The following is an 18,262-nucleotide window of genomic DNA, read 5'->3' as shown; positions in this document are numbered from 1 at the left end:
ATGCTGCTTTTTCTTACCTCAACCTACACCTTTTAAAGTGCAGTTGATCCTTGCATGACATGAAACTAGGGACACCAACCCCTTGCAGAGTTGAAACTCCGTGAATAACTTTTGACTCCCCACAGAACTTAACTACAAATACCCTACTGTTGACCAGAAGCCTTATCAATAACATAAATAGTAGATTAACACATATTTTGTATGTTATATGTATTGTATACTATATTTTTATAACAAAGTAAGTTGGAGAAGAGAAAAATGTTAAGAAAATCATAAGGAAGAGAAAATACTTTTATGGTATTTATTTAATTATCTGCCTGTAAGAGGACCTGTGAAGTTCAAATCTGTGTTGTTCCAGGATCAACTGTAGTTCCTTCCATGTCTTCTGTTACTCTGTTTCTATTTCCCGTTGGGAGTTGGATGGACACAGACCAAGAAATTAGTGAATGTAAAATGTGATTCTCACTATTTCTTCACAGAGCTAGTTTCCTTATTGTGCATATAAATGTAACACATAAAACATATGGAAATGAATGCCCAAATGGTTGTGTAATTTATGTTACTTCTCAACAGAGAAGAAAGTGAAATGTTTTGAGGCTCACCAAGAGACTTTACTTCCAAGCCACACCTGAAGAAAGAACAGTGACTTAGCCACTTAGTTCCCATGTCTGCAACTTAAGAAAAATTACATAGTTTATAGGTAGAGGTTGAAAGCAGAATGGTTCAAGATATGAAGCAAAGATTTCCATATATCCCCACAGGTCCAAGGGAACTTTTATTGCTGTTTCACACAGAAGTAAATACTTACATCATATCTCATAATACATCTGTCCTGCATGCTCTGTGAGAACATATAGAAAAAGGCATCCTTCCCTTTTATATATTTCTTCACATTCTCTCCACTCTGGCTTACCATAGAGTATTATATTCAACATTGTCAACCCATCACATCAATGCTTTTTTACTGATTTATTCTTAGAAATAATTTAAGATAAGAGAAATTAATTTGTTATACTTCTGCTACTACCTATATTTAAAAAGTTATAATTTAATATATTTTCCTTCTTCTTACAAACATAAGGTAAAGGCTGATAGGGAAAAAAAAAAAGATTCATTTGAAACATGGTGTTGAAGGAGAACTCTATGGATAATCTGGACCACCAGAAAGATGAACAAGTAGGTCCTAAAGCAAATTAAGTCTGAAACATCATTTGAGGCAAGAATGACAAAACTGTAGCTTTCCTACTTCAGGCACATCATGAGAAGGCAGATCTTTTGGGAAAATAATAATTCTGGGAAAAGTAGAAGGCAGCCAGAAAAGAAGATGAAATATGAGATGGATTGAATCCATAAAAGAAGCCAGAGGCATGAATCCACAGGAGCTGAGAAGGGCTGTGAGGACAGGACATTGTGGAGTCTTTCATTCATAAGGTCAACAGGAGTCGGAGCTGACTCAGTAGCACATAACAACACACACTGCTGGGTGTTTGGGAGGTTCCTTTCTTTCTTTTTCTTTTCTTTTTTTTTTTCCTGTAAAAGGGGTGCATGGGTTAATCAAGTTTAAAAAATACAGTAGTTTTTTTAAAGTGGAAGAGTGGAACAAACATGGCCTCTGGAAGTAGATCTGGGCTAAAATTATGACTGTTCTTGAAATTGGGCAACTTAATTTCTATTTGGAACAATTCTGCCTAATTAGTAATGTTGCTATGAGAAATAAAAATACCTTATGCAAGTTTATAGCATTTAGTAGGTACTCAGTTACTACCCACTATTACCACTATTGTGGTGTCACTGTTTCTTCATACTAGAAAAAAAAGATGAATATATATATATATATATATATATATATATATATATATATACACACATATATATATACATATATGTATGAAGTAAAGGATAAATTCAGATCAACAGAAAGTGCCAGTGGCATCGATGGATATTTTGACCTATTAAAAAGTATGGCTATGTTATTCTTTGAAATGAGGGGTGAAAAAGTAAAGTAAATTTTCTTTCATTTTTGGTGGCTAAATTTTACTTACCATATATAAGTATTTGATAATATCTCTGAAATCTTCTTTCTACCCATTTTTAATTTCTTTTACCTTTCTAAGTCTACTAAAAGCTAAGATGGACAGGTCCTATAGTGTGTTGATAAACTAACTCTTAAAAAGAAAAAAAAAAACCCTGGAATGTAGCATTTACCAATTTTCATAGTATTAATATTCCCACTGTGACTGAATTTAAGCTACTAATGGCTTAACACCCAGCTGACAAAATTTCGGAATATTTAGAAATAGGCTCTTCTTAGCTTAAACGAACCAGCTCCAGCATACCACTCTTCTAAATTATCCGTTGAAAACAAAGTTCCAGACATACTTAATTGCAAATTAGCTTGTGAGGTATATGCTAGTAAAGGATCGGTCTTTGATGAGTCAAAATCAGCCTTGGGAAAGTAATATCTTCTGCAGTGGGCATAATAGTGTCAAACACATGGTTATAAAGATGTAAATCTTTGTCTCAGACCTGCTATATCTTTAGGATTAATGTCTTCAAAGTTGATTTAAGTGAAACACTAAACACTAAACACTTTGTCACTATATACATCTAATGCCTTTTTTCAGTTCTCCATTGCTGGGTTAAAAACCTTTTAATTATACTAATATACATCATGAAATATGGATAAGTTACCAAGATGAATTGATGGAAAGATTGGACAGTTATTTATAGTGACTTTCTCCTTTCTACTCTTTTACCCATGTATTGTTTATGTTGAAATCAGAGTAAAAACATAGTTATAAATTAGTATGATTTAAGGTTTCTACTATCTTCTATACTTTGAAAATGGATATTAATTCCGGGCTTTTTATTATGGACTCAATTTGCTGAATGCAGATAGTTTCAGGAATTTTGATTCATAATTCTTTGGGGATTATATTGCAGGAAATGGTGTCTAGCCAGTTACCTCATTGTCTCTTTGGCCAATCTGGATTTAAATTGGGCAAGTTTAATTCAGTTCATGAAACATGACAGTTTCTTTCTTCTTCTCTACCTGCCTTGAAGGGACCTCTGAATAGGCAGAGATGGGTTCAAAGACAAAGGTTAATCAGGAGACAATTTATAGAAGTTCTGTTTATTTTAGTCTAGGGTTGGGCTGATTTATTATTAGCTTGTTTGACTAAGTCATTCTACATTAAAGATAAAGAATTTTTTTCTATTTTCCTGTCTAAGCTTCAAGGTATTATTTTACTTACTGTAATGTCTATAAGAGCACACCGAGTGTAAACATATTTAAGAAACATATTATGTAAAGTTTTCTCTATAGTTATTTTAGTGTCTTATATTGCTTTGTTTACTTTATAATAATAGAAATATATTTTGCACATGGAAACTTTTTTTTTGTAAATTCAGAAGCAGTAATAAACCCTTGTTTTTAGTCAAGATTTCTTAATCTGGGTTCCAGGGATGGGTTTTATAGGCCTCCAATGTTGAGTATAAAAGTATATTCACATATACATGTGTACATTTTTGTTCTGGAGAGAGAGAGAGAGACCATAACTTTCATCAGATTCTTCAACAGTTCATAAATTCCCCCTTCCCCCAATTAAGAACTATCATATACCTTTCATATAACATATGGCATTGGTCCTTTTAGTTATCAAGTACCATACTTGGCATTGTAAAAGATGAGGAGGTCTTTATTGAATGCCTTCACTAGATTACAATTTATAGGATACCCTATTTTTTTTTATTTTTCAAGTGCCTAGAAGAATTTTTTGGTAAAAAAAAAAAATATGCATTAATAGTGAATTTCATACTGATGATGTCTCCTATAATATTTATTATATGATTGAACTTATTTTTAATAACTTTGAGTATGTTATCCACAGGCCATAATTTCTTTATAGTTCATAGACACACATTGTTAGTAATCTGGCTCTAAGAAAGTTCTGTTTTGTAATGGGATTTTATAGTTATATTTAGAAGCAGATAAAATTCTGGCAGTAGATTCTAACCACTTAGAAATGTTTTTAAGTTTTCATATCTCATTCAACATTCTAAATGAAAAGATCTGCTTTACAATGATAATAATTACAGTCTAATAATAATGGCTAATCCTAAATTAAATTATCTTTCTATCAATATATTGTAACACACATTTTAAACACAATATGTAGTAAATTCTATTGTTTATATATATTTCAGATCTAGTACTTCATCTCCACATAAATTACCACTGCTTAATTTAGAGTCTAACTCTCTTATCTGGATTATTAAAATAAGATCCTAACTGGTTTCATGGGCACTGCTTTCTCAACCACCAATTTCCCCGTCATTTTTTCTCCATACTTTTTCTAAAATCACTCATACTTATCAGACATATCTAATCCTATCACCCTTCTCTTGTAATCCCTCTTCAGAACCTCTCTGAATGGAAGGCACAGCCCATATTCCTTAGGATAGTATACAGAGATCTTCAAATTTTTGCCCTAATAATTTGCTACTTTTCTGAAACTGAGTTATATAGGACACTTCAAGTTGGGTATGCTATTATCTGTAGCTAGAAGGTTTTTTCTCTGACATATTCATCTTTGTACTCCAGCAACTCGCACAAGGCTTGGCCATGGAGTTAATAAATAGATATCTGGAGATATAAATAATCTTTACTGGGTAATTTTATAAAATACTCAGATATGAAAAATACCTAGTCAGCATTACATTAAATAAACCTTTAGAAATATTATCTTTTTAAAGCCTATTTTAAAATATGCAGGTGTTTTTTGTGTGTCTGTTTGCTCACTCACAATAAAATGGAAGTTATAACCTGTTTGGGTATCATTTTCTTTTCCTGCACAGTGGACAAATTGAACTGTAGAATTTCTAAGGTCATTACTGGTTTGGTTTTTGCAAAGAGAGGCACATATATTTCCCTATAGAGACACGTGTATTCTATAAGTTCACATATAAACATAAAAGCTGATATGGCTTATGGAGAATAGCGAAGACTATTTGCCACAGTCCTTGGGAGTACATTCTAAATCATAGATTGGTAATGATTTCCAGGCAGCGTTAATTGGTTTGCCTCTTTTAGCAAGTTGAATGTAGTTTGCCAAGAGAATTATATGGTTTGCAATACCACTCAACTACAAGTCTAAAAATTCTTTCACATTTTGCTACAGAATTTGTTTATTTTGTCTAGTGTGTTTTTATTATAAGCATTCTGCTTTGCTAGATTTTGGTTTATTAATCAGGAATTTGGATGGTAGAAATCCATATGTTAATATAAGTTAGATATTTTTTTCCTCAGGCTAAAATAATCTCTCCCAAAGGAGTAAAATCCAGCAGAGAAAATTGACTCAGAATAGGTAGGTGAGGTTTATGTTAAGCCAGAAATGGAAAATAACACATTTTAACTGTTTGGAATGCTGCTACAACATTTTACAATGTTACTGATGTTACAGCTCAGTCTTAAGCAATATTATTTGACATAAAATGATTTGAATATATATTTGTAGAATGTGACAAAAAGTCCTATGTTCACACACTGGGGTGGGAGGAGGGACTAAGAACTAATTTACTGAGTGACCAGTAGAATATACATGCTCAATATAACAAATTGCAAGGTTTGACTATATATAGTATATATAAAAGCTCCAAAGCAGACAATTTTAATGAAGCTCCAAAATAAGTAAGAATATTTTATTTGTAAAAATTGTTTGCAAAAAATTTTAGACATTAAATGCTAATAGCTTAACAAATACATGGACATCTCAAATTATTTCCTATTCAATTATTTTACAGCTATTTTTTGTGATACCTAGCATATATACAAAATATTAAAAATAGCACAATAATCTACCAGATGTCCATAACATAATCTCAGTAATTGTCAGTTTTGTTTAAATTTACTTATAGTCTTCTCCACTAAATTATTCTGAAGCAAAAGTTACATAGTCAAATATACTATCATTTCATCTATAATAAATAATTTAATATATTCAATTTCTAAAAAATTTCCCTATGGCTTGGTTGTGTTTTTTTCTTTCTTTTTTTGTCTTATTTAAGAAATCTTTCCCCACCCCCAAATTATTAAAATAGTCTCTTATAATCTTTCTAAATTTTAATTGCTTATTTTGGCCATTTAAGTTTACAATTCACCTGGACTTAATTTAGGTAAGGAATCATTCCTATTTTATTTATATGCATACCAATTGCCCAATATAATTTATTGAAACTAATCATCCTTTTACCACAGCTCTGTAGTGCCACTTTTGACATAAATCATAGGTCCCTATGTCGTGGATCATTAGCTGGACTCTATTCTGTTCTCTTGTCCATTTGTCTTCTACACTGTCATAATTAATGCATTGTATTGTCTTTAGTTGGGATATAAAAGGTCCTCCCACCATGATTTTTCTTTATCAAATTTATTAACAAGGTTGTTCATAATATTCTCTTAGGATTCCTTTTTTTATAATTAACATTAATTTTATTTGCTCATATACTCCTGTTTTCATATCCAAAAAGTAAGTTTAAAAAGTTCCATTAATTTTTTTGTTGAATTGTTGATAAACCTGAAGAGGAATTTTGCATTCTGATAGTTCTGATAGGTTTTTTTTTTTTTTTTTTTTTTTTTTTTGGAGGGTTGCAGGACCTACTGGTGTTCTTTTTTCATTCCCAACATTGGTAAAATATGACTTCATTCCTGTCTTTATCAGCCTCCTCAGGGTAATATAGATTTTATTATTATTTTCAAATGACCAAATTTTGGCCTAACTTTTGTATGTTTGCTTTCTATTTCATTAACTTCAGTTCTTATTTCATTTTTAAAAATTCTTACAGTTTATTTTGTGGTTCTTTTTCTAACTTCAGATAAATAGCAATTTTAAGTAACATACAGGGAAAAGAAGTTTTAAGAAAATCAGTAACATTTTAAAACAAATGGTAAAAATGATACATTAAAATTTGTGAGATGTAGTTAAAATGATACTAAGGAGAAACATAACATTCAATTCTGTTAAACGGAATCTCAAAGTTTTATTTTGTAGTATTTTTTATTTATTCATTTAAAAATGTTCTCTATTTTTTTTAACTTCTAAAGATATAAGGAATATTCTGAATACCTCTTTGTTTTGTTCTCTAGGGTAATTATTTAAGATCACAGATAATGCTCAGCATAATTTCAATCCACTGAAATCTGTTGAGATTTACTTTATAACCTTATATATGATCAAAATTTGTAGGTGTCCATGTGTTCCCTCAAAATCTTATATTCAGTAATTGCTGGGTATAGTGTTTACATATTCTATATGTCAATAGGGTCAAGTTTTAATTTCAGTTACTGTATTTTTGATTTCTTGATATATTTGATATACTTTCAAATTTTAAACTTCTTTTATATCTCTTGAATATAATCGGCATCATTATTTTACATTTTATGTTTGAAAATTTCTGTAGTTACTGTGTTCTTTTTTCTGCTTTTTGTGGTTTTGTTGCTTCTTGGTTATGGAATCCTATTTCCTCATGTGCCTGGTTGTATTTAATCATGTGTTGTTTTCTAGATTGAAAATTGTTAGAAATAATTGGAAGCACAGAAAGACAATATTAATTTCCTTCCACAAAGCACTTGGGAGCATTACCAGTCCTATACCACTTTACTCCAATTTATTGTTTTCTTTGGATCCAAAATATTCAAATTGTAATATGATGATTTTGTATAGCTAATGTAAAACCTTTTGACCATGCAGTCAAGCATTTGGGAAGAATTTTCCATAACTTTCTTAACACATGGCTATTTTAATCGAAATATTTTTCATGTGTTAACTCAATTATATAGAGAACACCATGGTAATATCAGTGAAAACATGGACATGGATACCTAGTTGGAAGTTTAAACTCCACCTGTTTGAAATGAAACAGCATATTTCACACAAACCGATTCTATCACATCACTGATTTTCTATTTGTTTCTATATTAGCAAAGTTTATGAGACATTGTGAGTTTTATCTTTTCTGCTGTGAACTATTATAATTTGCTGTCTTCAGTAATCACCCCCAAATCATCTTTACATTCAAGATGTCCCATGCACAAATATTTTACATACCTACCATGGGATTCATTTTCCCTGACACAAATATAGCCTCAAGCTTTACTGTTTTCTCAACATTCCCCCAAATATATTGATACTCTTCCCAGGCATAATTCTTTGACTTTTTCTTGTAAAGCTTTTCTTCTCATTACATAAAAAGAAAATATCTGATTTTCAAAAACTACTTTATTGTTTTCATTCTCTATGTAGAGAGTTTACTGCCTATCTCAATATAGACTTATTTTCAACCTCAACATTAAATAACAATTGCACTATCATTTGACACTTTCTAATATTTACTTAAATTGTTCTAAGTGTATATACCTTGTCTTTCAGTGGGACTGTATGCTTTTCAAGGCAAGTTTGTCAAGTATTTTTACAAACCTTATATGGTACTATGTACATAACAAACCTTCATGAGTATTCATTTAAATAGACAAAAGTATACTATGATAAGAATCAATAGAATTACTAAGAATCTAAACTAAATAATAGCAAAAGGGCCTATAAAAATTACTAACATTGATATATTTATCTTGATGCAAGATTAATGACTAACAGCTACAATATATTCTCCTTATTTTGATGATGGAAATTCTAATGTATTAAAGTAACTGCTTCATTGATGTCTTTCATTGCCAAAATATAAGGATACCTCCTGTGAGAGTTCCCAAATATCTTCTAGGTTTATGACTAATTCAGACTACTTTAGAATTATATTTCATCACTAAGTACTTACTGTAGTTTTAGTTGGTTTTGTGATAGAAGTTGGCTGCGTTGTGGTCCAAGGAAACACATGAACTATAACTGTTGTAGTGGCTGACAGCTGACTAGCTTTATTCCCACCTAATTCATCAGTAACTTCAATAAGTAGCTGGAAAGTCGGAGGGTCCCGAATCCCTTGAAATGCATCATATTGGAAATTCTGAGTGGTGGTTAGAGAAGGAGGATCAACACCTACTCTCCAAAGTGTGAATTGATTATTTGTATTTCCTGAGAAAGATGAGGTAATAAAACAGAAATAAAAGTACATTATATATTATGTTAGTTTTTATTGTCTCACATTCTTATTTTAAAATGTTTCGTTATAATAGGTTTTCAACCATTATAAAATATCTCACATGGGTATATTTTAAATAGCATAGAAGTGACTTATTTGAAATTATATGTCTTACCTCCCACAATTGAATAGCTCAACTGTTCCTGTGGAGAATCTTTGTCTGAACAGTTGAGCTGAATAAAAGGAATCTTAATACTGGAATAAATCTGAGTTTCCAAATGTGGTGGATTGCATACAGGTGGTTCATCATTCATATTCTATAACACAAGAATATTATCTATTTTGGATTATATCTTAAAGTTTTTGCTATGTATAGTCAATTACTTGTTTAATTTATATTACTCATTGTTTTCACCCTCACAATATTTGTAAAAGTTACAAAATTGTAACTTTTACAATTTAATTATTTTACATTTAAAGATTATGTTTTAGAGTTTCATCATATCAGCTTTTTTGTTTGGGGTTATCCAGCAGTATAATCCATGTTTTATTTTTATTTTATAAATGCAGAATTAATTTTAACAAATGCCTACTTTGCATAATATTGCTAGGACAGGTATTCAGACAATCATGAGGCTATTGGATTTTAAAATTAGATTGGAAACTGAATGTTATTTAATCTAATCACTTCCCTTTAATCTAGAATATATATGTTATCAACTCTCTTCTTGAAAAAAATTCCTCAGAAAGGGTGCTCACTACCTAAAGGGAACATATTTCACTATTGACAGCTTTACTTGCTAGAAATATTCATTTATATTCATCTCAATTTTTGCCTACCATTCAACCAATTCTTCCTAGTTTTTGTTCTAAAGAAACTCAAACTCTAGTAAGCATGTGACTTATATTTCAAACATGTGGAGATTCTAGCAATTAGGTTGAAAGAGGAACTATATTGTCTCTGGGAATGTCCAAATTCTAAGGCTCTTTGACTCTGTAATCTAGTAGGGAGAATATCTGATACGCTGCTTGCCACTATTGCCTCTCTCCTTTTCACCTGTAAGAGACATTGCTAATCTATCCACTCTCCTGAAGAATGTGAAATAGTCTCAGAGGTATTTTCAAAGTAGCACTCAATGAAGACACTACCAATTTATTAGAATAGAATGTGAAATGAAACCAAATTATGGCCTTGATTTAGGAAAATGAAGAGCCTACTTTCACTTATGTTTTTCTTTCTTTCCTTAGTAAGGTTTCTTAAATCTTCTCGGACTCCTTCACTTTGAACAGTAGGTTCCTTAGAAGCCACTTAAGTGTGCAGAGCAAATTCCACTATCATTTTTTTCACTCCAACACAACGCAGCTTTGTTTGTTGGATCACAACTAGAAGACATAAAGGGTACTTGCTGATATTTAAGCTCTATTTTACTAATTAAGTACCAATTTATTTGAAATTAAAATCTTGATAATGATATTTCTCTGAAACTGAATCATTATTCTCTCTTTCTCCCTCCAACTATAGTCCAAAAAGGAAAAGGTAGTATCTGATCTTTCACAATTTTCCATAACTGCTAAAGTAATAATAAATAATATTAACTACAATGTTTATTGAATGCATGTGTATTAGACTGTAATTTTCCTATTAATGTATATTCAACAACTTAATGAAAAATATAGTATTATTACCCAAAATCAGAAAGTGAAAAGGGTTTAACTCCAAAGCCCAAGGTATTATCCTGTGTTACACTATTTAATGCTGCTTTCTACTTAATCATAATCAGAGTTCACAACACTAGCCTACTACTCTGTTATATGTTCTCATAAAAAGTCCCTTCTACTCTTTAAAAAATGGTCTCACTAGTGTTAATTCATTGAAGAGGATATTTCTTCATCTTTTAAATGATGGTTCAGTTTATATGCACTCAAATTATTTCCAATTCTAAGAAACTATGGCTTGTGTGTTTTATAAAACACTTGTTCATACTTGAGCTGAATTTTTTTTTTTATTAAATTTATTGGGGTGACAATTGTTAGTAAATTTACATAGATTTCAGGTGTACAATTCTGTATTACATCGTCTATAAATCCCATTGTGTGTTCACCACCCAGAGTCAGTTCTCCTTCCATCACCATATATTTGATCCCCTTTACCCTCATCTCCCACCCCCCACCCCCTTACCCTCTGGTAACCACTAAATTATTGTCTGTGTCTATGAGTTTAATAAAATCCCAGATAAGTTTCCCTTACTAATCAAATATTACTTTTGATTAGCCAAACATATTTTAAATATTTTAAACTGAAACATTGGTTATTACTCAGCCATGAGAAAAGATGAAATACTGTCATTTGTGATAACATGGATGGATCTTGAGATTATCATACTAAGTGAAATAAATCAGACAGAAAAAGTTGAGAACCATTGATTTCAGTCATATGTGGGATACAAAAAAAGACAAACAAACAAACAAACAAAAACTCATAGACAGATAACAGTTTAGTAGTTACCGGGGGTAAAAGGGGAGGGAAGGAAGTAGAAGAGGGTGAAGGGGGTCAAATATATGGTGAAGAAAGGAGATTTGACTCTGGGTGGTGAACACACAATGCAATATATAGATGATGTATTATAGAATTGTGCACTTGAACCCTATATAATTTTTTAAATAAATGTTACCCCAATAAATTTAATAAAGAAATAAAATAATACATTTTAAATAAAATGCATCTACATTTTTCCATAAAAATAAAAATCATTGTCTAGTACTCAATCAAATTTTCATTTCTTTCTATTAGTTTTTATGTCCATTTTAGTGAAAAGAAAAAAATATATACAGATACATTTTGAAAAAAAATGCCTGTAGAAAACCAGATATAGAAAACCTATTTGGAGGCACAAACAGAAAAAAAAAACAATTGCAGAAATGGATAATTAATTCATATAGTACGATGTAGGTGGAAGTTATTATTAGTCAAAAATATTTTTTTCTTATCATAATCTGAATTATTGTATGTTCTTATAGTTTGACTTTTCTCTGGATTATCATATGATTTTAGAAAAAAACTGCTTCCCTTTTGGTTATAGAGAATGTCATATTAACACTCAGGTACACTGAACTCTACTCAGCAATATCTAGTATTTTCATGTGCAATGACACTGTTATTAAAATTCCATATTATCGTTAAGATCCAGACTAGAAAGATGATATTCCTTCTATGTAGTAAGTGCTTACTACCCTAACATGGAGTAAGCAGAGACAGTCTTTCAGGAAACCGTGTTATTTGGGCCAAGTAGTCTGTGTAGCTCTCTTCCTTTGGAGAGTGAGACTGCTCAGTTATGTTGGAGATACTTTGATGCAAACCACACAGTACCATCGTGGCAGGTATAGTTTGAATTTCTGAAGACACGATTAGAATTGTGTTTTTTTTTCTTTTTTATTAGAATTTATTGGGTTGGCAATAGTTAGTAAAATTTCATAGGTTTCAAGTGTACACTTCAAGTGTACAATTCTGTAATACATCATCTATAAATCCCATTGTGTGTTCACCACCCAGAGTCAGTTCTCCTTCCATCACCATATATCTCACCCCATTTACCCTCATCTACCACCCCTGAATTGTTTAATAAGTTAAAAAAGCACTCCATGTATACAAGGACAAGTCTCAAATTGTAAAAGCATAATTAATTACTGAGTTGAACCAATCATTGAATTTTCTTGTGTTTTCCTTTAGAATTAATCCATTTCATAATTTAGAGGATAGAGGCTAAGAACAAACAGTTTTCAGATAGTTCCTGTCTAAAAGCTTTCAAAAAAGCATTCTTTTAATTTATTGGGGTGACAATGGTTAGTCAAACTACATAGGTTTCGAGTGTACAATTCTGTAATACATCATCTATATATCACATTGTGTGCTCAACACCCAAAGTCAATTCTCTTTCCATCACCATGTATTCGACCCTTGTTACCCTCTTCTACCAGTCCTCCTTCCCCCTTACGCTCTGTCAAAAAAATTGTTCTGTGAGCATTGAGGTTTTTATTTATTGGTGGCTTCCAAGTTCAGTTCTTGACCTTATTTTCCAGAGCTGTAACTTTCAAAAATCTTTTTGACATCTCCATTATGTTTTTGAACTCAAGCAACACACTGGAAGGAGGAATTCTTCCTTCTCCAACATTGTGATGACCAACCTTTAAGCTAGTTCCTAACACTGAGCACAAGGAGACTCTGCCAAGCTTGACTCATCAGGTCCTATTTCTGGAGTGCTGTTTCTACGGCTTGGCATTTCATATATTATGCCAATGTTGCTGGTCAGAATTAATTACGGCAAAAGACCACCATTATCCTGACTAACTGAATATCCAATTACAAGATATTATAGCACATTCACTTTTCTAAATGTTGCCAATTAAAATATTAAAAGTGTAACCGTTGGATTACAGACATTTGTTTAATATATACAAATTCTATAAGAGGAAAAAAAGTAAGTTTTAGTTGTTTCTACATTTCAGAAACTGAGAATTTTTAAACTTTGAAAATGCTAGTGGATTAATGAGAAACTCTTTTCACTGAGAAAATAAGGAGTAGGTAATGCTTCACCTTTCTCTCAACTTGCAATACAAAAATGTAAATAAATAAGAAAAGCTAACGTAATCCATAGCATTGTTGCTTATACTCTAGAATTTATTACATATATTTACTAACTAAATTTCAATAATGAACAACAAACTTAACCAATTTATCTGGAAAGTTCTTTCAAACCTGTTACCAATTAAAGACAAATAAGGTTATGTTTAAATAATAAGGAAAATTCATTTTCAGTTTCTCTCTTGCTGGTGAAGAAACCAGAACTATCTATATTTTGTATTTCTTAATTAATAAATTATTATCAATATAGAAATTATAATTTTAATAATATTTATTATTTTTCATTTTATATTCTGGAGATAGGATAGATTTTATTTAAGTGAGAAAGTGTATCAGTTGTTAAGATACATAAATGATAAACTGTTGGGCCATTTGGGCAGCTATGAACCATTTTCTTGATATAAACTACAGTTAAATGAAAATTTTTAAATGGAAACAATTAAATTAAGTAAATTTTCTAATATTACATGCTATGCTTTCATGGATACTCTGCAATAATTCTGATTATCCATATGAGAGTAGTACATATAAAATAATGAAACTAATACATAACTTACTCTGTAAAATAGGATTAAGAGCTTGGGTATCTGGAGACAGGGCAATCCCTCACAGAAATGTTTAGAGAAAAATGTGAGCCTTTATTATCTAATTTAAAATGATAGCCAAGTATCTCCATAAATATCCATGGAATTTATAGAGACAAATGCAGGTATGTTTTACCCGAAGTATTTTGAAAATCTTGCCTCTCACAAATTGATAAAGTGAATGGTCATATTTTGGAAATGGCAAAGACTTTATGAAATAACATTCTATGAATTATATCATGTTCAAGGTTGTAACAAGTTCTTCAAGCTTTCACTGAGTCCCTATACATTTACACAACAAAATAATAATAAGAAAATAATAATAATAGTAATAATAATAATAATAACAATAACAACAACAACAATAATAATAGAATTGTTAATTTACCAAATTGGGCAAAAGGATTTGTAAAGTTTCCAATTCACAAAACGATCAATTCTATTGATGAATCACACTGTATTTCTTGTTATTTTAATTATATTTTGCACAAAACCTATCTAGAACAAATCTACAAAAGTGAAGAATTACTTTTAAAGATTACAAATGCAATCATTTTTACATTAGTGCATTAGTACATTACTTATTTCAGATAAATGATTTTTTTATATTTTTCATTAATATAAACTTGTCTGCTTATATTTTTGTTGAAATTACTCCTTAAACTTGTCAACTTCTACGAGTATTATCTACAGTGATACAATGTTTTAGTTTTAACAAGAACCTTAATAATCAAAGTTAGCATATGACATAAGGCCTAAACTCAAGGAGTTTATTTCTATTTGATAAGATAGAATTGGGAAACATGAAACACTTAAAGAAAAACTATGTGCTAAAACATGTTCATTAAAGTTCAGAAGACATAGTGAAAATAGTTGAAAACACTTTATAGAAGAGGTAGGAACACAATACAGTTCAGAAATTTATCCCACAACTCACAGAAATATTTGTGGCTTATTAGCATTTTGAATAATCAGGCAAAAAATCACCAACCAAATTAGGATTTGATTGTACATTATATTAAAAGTAAATGTATATGCAGTTATTAGTTAATGTAAACCCAAATTATTTAATTGAGTTTGAAAGTTAGAAGAAATTTAGTGATAATATCAGAAGTCATTAAGTCATCTACACAGAAAAATCAGTAGTGAGCTTTTAGATCATAGCTTCTCAGACTCCTTCTAACCACTCACATCTTCTCCTCCACTGAATTTATATGTGATCCTAACGACTTATCATTTTTAAAAACAATTCAACATGTTAAACACCCAAAGGGAGATATGTTATATACGTAACAATGCTAATAACTGCTAATATATGCTTTAAAACCTCTAAAACTCTAGTCTGTATTTTAAAGATGGGACTGTTGAGTAGAAGAAATGTTTTTGAGTAAAGGTGGGATAAGGGCCTTCTCTTATTTTTTCAAAACAAGCAGAGGACAACATTACAGTTATTGTACCTAGAGGTGAGGATAACTGTAATCTCTGGAAAAGAACATAAACTAGGATTTGGAGAGGAAAGAGATGGCATAAACCCTCTGGGATATAGTGGTGTACAACAGAGCAAACCAACTAATTCCCAAGCTCCTAAACTGGACAATAATAGTGTAATTTCTTTTCTTTCTTTGTTCGTTTACTTATTTGTTTAATGTAGCATGCTCTCCCCTAAATGAAAAAAACAAAAACAAAAAAAGTCAAATTTAAATGTAATTGCTGTATTTGTAATTGTATATGTTATCAATCACATCCATTGATATTCATGTTTAAATACTTTTTTAAATATCATTCTATAAATTGCATGAAAACATAATTGCAGGGATGCCAAAAAAATGTATACACATGACTTGTATTCATTTTTTGCTATCAGTATATATTGAGTATTATAATTTTAATACAGTTTTTTCCATTCTTAAAATGTGTATACATTTTTTTGACACCCTTTGTATATGGCATTAGTGCTTAACTCCAATAAGCTAACATTCTAGCTATGAGATACAATGTTTTTATACTAAACCTACAGAAAAATGTATACTAAATCATGAGGAACTGTTATAGGCTTTCAGAAGACATGGAGATAGTACTTGGAAAATAATTCTTACAGGGAATACGGGGAATGTAGTACAGAAATTCATCACAGGCCAGAAAAGAAAATTTTTTTCTTTTTTTTTTCTTTGCATTGTGAATGACGACCTTTTCATAATTGTGATTTGATTTTAATTTTAATAAAAATGAATATATGTCCAATTGTTGGACATATACGATCCATATTATGTCATAGATTTGAATATGAGAATTAAATTGGAGATCATCTAGTTTAGAGTTCTCAAATTGTTTATTCTGGAATTACCTGAAAATCTTAACAATTAAAGGTTCTCAGTTTCCATCTTCAGAGATCCTGATTTCATAGGTCTGCACGAAGTTCCAAGAATGCCTACTTTGAACAACTGCTCATGGGACTGTGGTGTGCAGGATATAAGAGACCATGATTCATAAAAATTGTTAAACAAATCCTAGAAAATATGCTTGAGGATTTGATGGAATATTCTAAGTCATTACAATAGGGTTCCAGATTTAAAACACATTACAAATTGCTAAGGTATCTCACTTCCTCAATTAGATTTTAGGTTTAGGATTTTTTTCCACTTACTGTTTATCTGTACTTTGCATTTCTCTTTTAGAAAGTGATACAATTTTCAATATAAACTATATTTGGTCCATGCTTTATGGCTTTATTTTTTCTAGTGCTATTATAGTGGTCGACATAACATATTATATGTTGGACATTAATAATCTAATTCAAGAAAAGCTACATTAGCAGTACTACTATTCATATGACACCTTTCATTTAGGATAAATGAAGTTTCAATTTAGTTCTAAAATGAATGATTTGTTGTCCCCATATAAGTATGCATTTGAATTTGGCTTCCAATTCTTTCTAAATTTAAGAGACTAATTTTTATTTTTATTTTGTCTATGTGGCAAAATATTTAGTTAGCTATTAAAAAGAATCATCTGGAACATGCGTTGAAATAGCTCTTCAAGTTGAATATCAATAAGTTTTACAATAACCTTTAAACAAAATCTGAAATGGAAATTCAGGGAAAAATGATGATGCACATGCAGTTAAAAGTTAAGAACAGTTGTAGATAATTCTTTAAAATGTGTAATTAAGCACCTGTAACACAAAAGAAGTTGTTATTCACACCTTGAACAATAATTACTAACACAATTGTATCTCAATCTTATTTCTTCCTTTTCTATAATTTTTAATTAATAAAATTTTCATTAAAATTTTAAAAAATGTGGGCCGGCCCGGTGGCACAGGCGGTTAGAGCTCCATGCTCCTAACTCCGAAGGCTGCCGGTTCGATTCCCACATGGGCCAGTGGGCTCTCAACAAAAAAATAAAAAAATAAAAAAATAAAAAAAAATTTAAAAAAATGTTTAATCATAGTGCATGTTTTTTACCCTAAAATATTCTTCAATGCATGGACTATGTACACCAGTAATTCTCAGCCATTGAGCTCTGGTAGAATCATTAACATATATTAATTGAGTTTAAGTAATCAAAAAGTCCAGTGAGAATTTTGCTTTGTGCAATAATCAGACTAGTTGCTCTACAGGTATGTTGCTACAAATAAATAGATTCTAGATAAAATATGATGATTAAAGCATTCATGGTCTCTATAGAATTAAAGTTTTATGGGCAAGAGAGAGATAGAGATAGAGATAGAGACAGAGAATAGAGAGATTGAGATTTGGATTTTTAAATAAGTGCTAAAAGCTGACCAGTGATCATATGTTCCTGAAGTCCTGGGTTTCCAAACAAGTTCATTTTTTTTTTTTTTACTACCTTTGAGAGCTCTCATTTGGTTGTCTCTTGTGTTATTTCCAGGGTTTATAGTTGTGCTTAGCAGAGAAGCGCAGGGAGAAAGGTGACTATACCATCTTGA

At 30.7% G+C, this 18,262-nt stretch overlaps 1 protein-coding gene across 1 annotated transcript in view; it reads right to left on the bottom strand.

Moving 5' to 3' along the window:
- Positions 1-18,262, bottom strand: part of LOC308510431 (cadherin-related family member 4-like) — a gene marked incomplete at both ends in the record, with an annotated part of 118,807 nt that overhangs the window by 7,387 nt on the left and 93,158 nt on the right. Inside the window, 2 exons of the mRNA XM_081079717.1 lie at positions 8,830-9,083; positions 9,266-9,407. Coding sequence (XP_080935843.1) covers positions 8,830-9,083; positions 9,266-9,407 — 396 coding nt within the window. The remainder of the gene's footprint in view (positions 1-8,829; positions 9,084-9,265; positions 9,408-18,262) is intronic.

Source organism: Rhinolophus hipposideros (genome assembly GCF_964194185.1).
Source record: "Rhinolophus hipposideros genome assembly, chromosome: 18".
Lineage (NCBI taxonomy): Eukaryota > Metazoa > Chordata > Mammalia > Chiroptera > Rhinolophidae > Rhinolophus > Rhinolophus hipposideros.
This window is presented reverse-complemented; position numbering and strand designations above follow the sequence as displayed.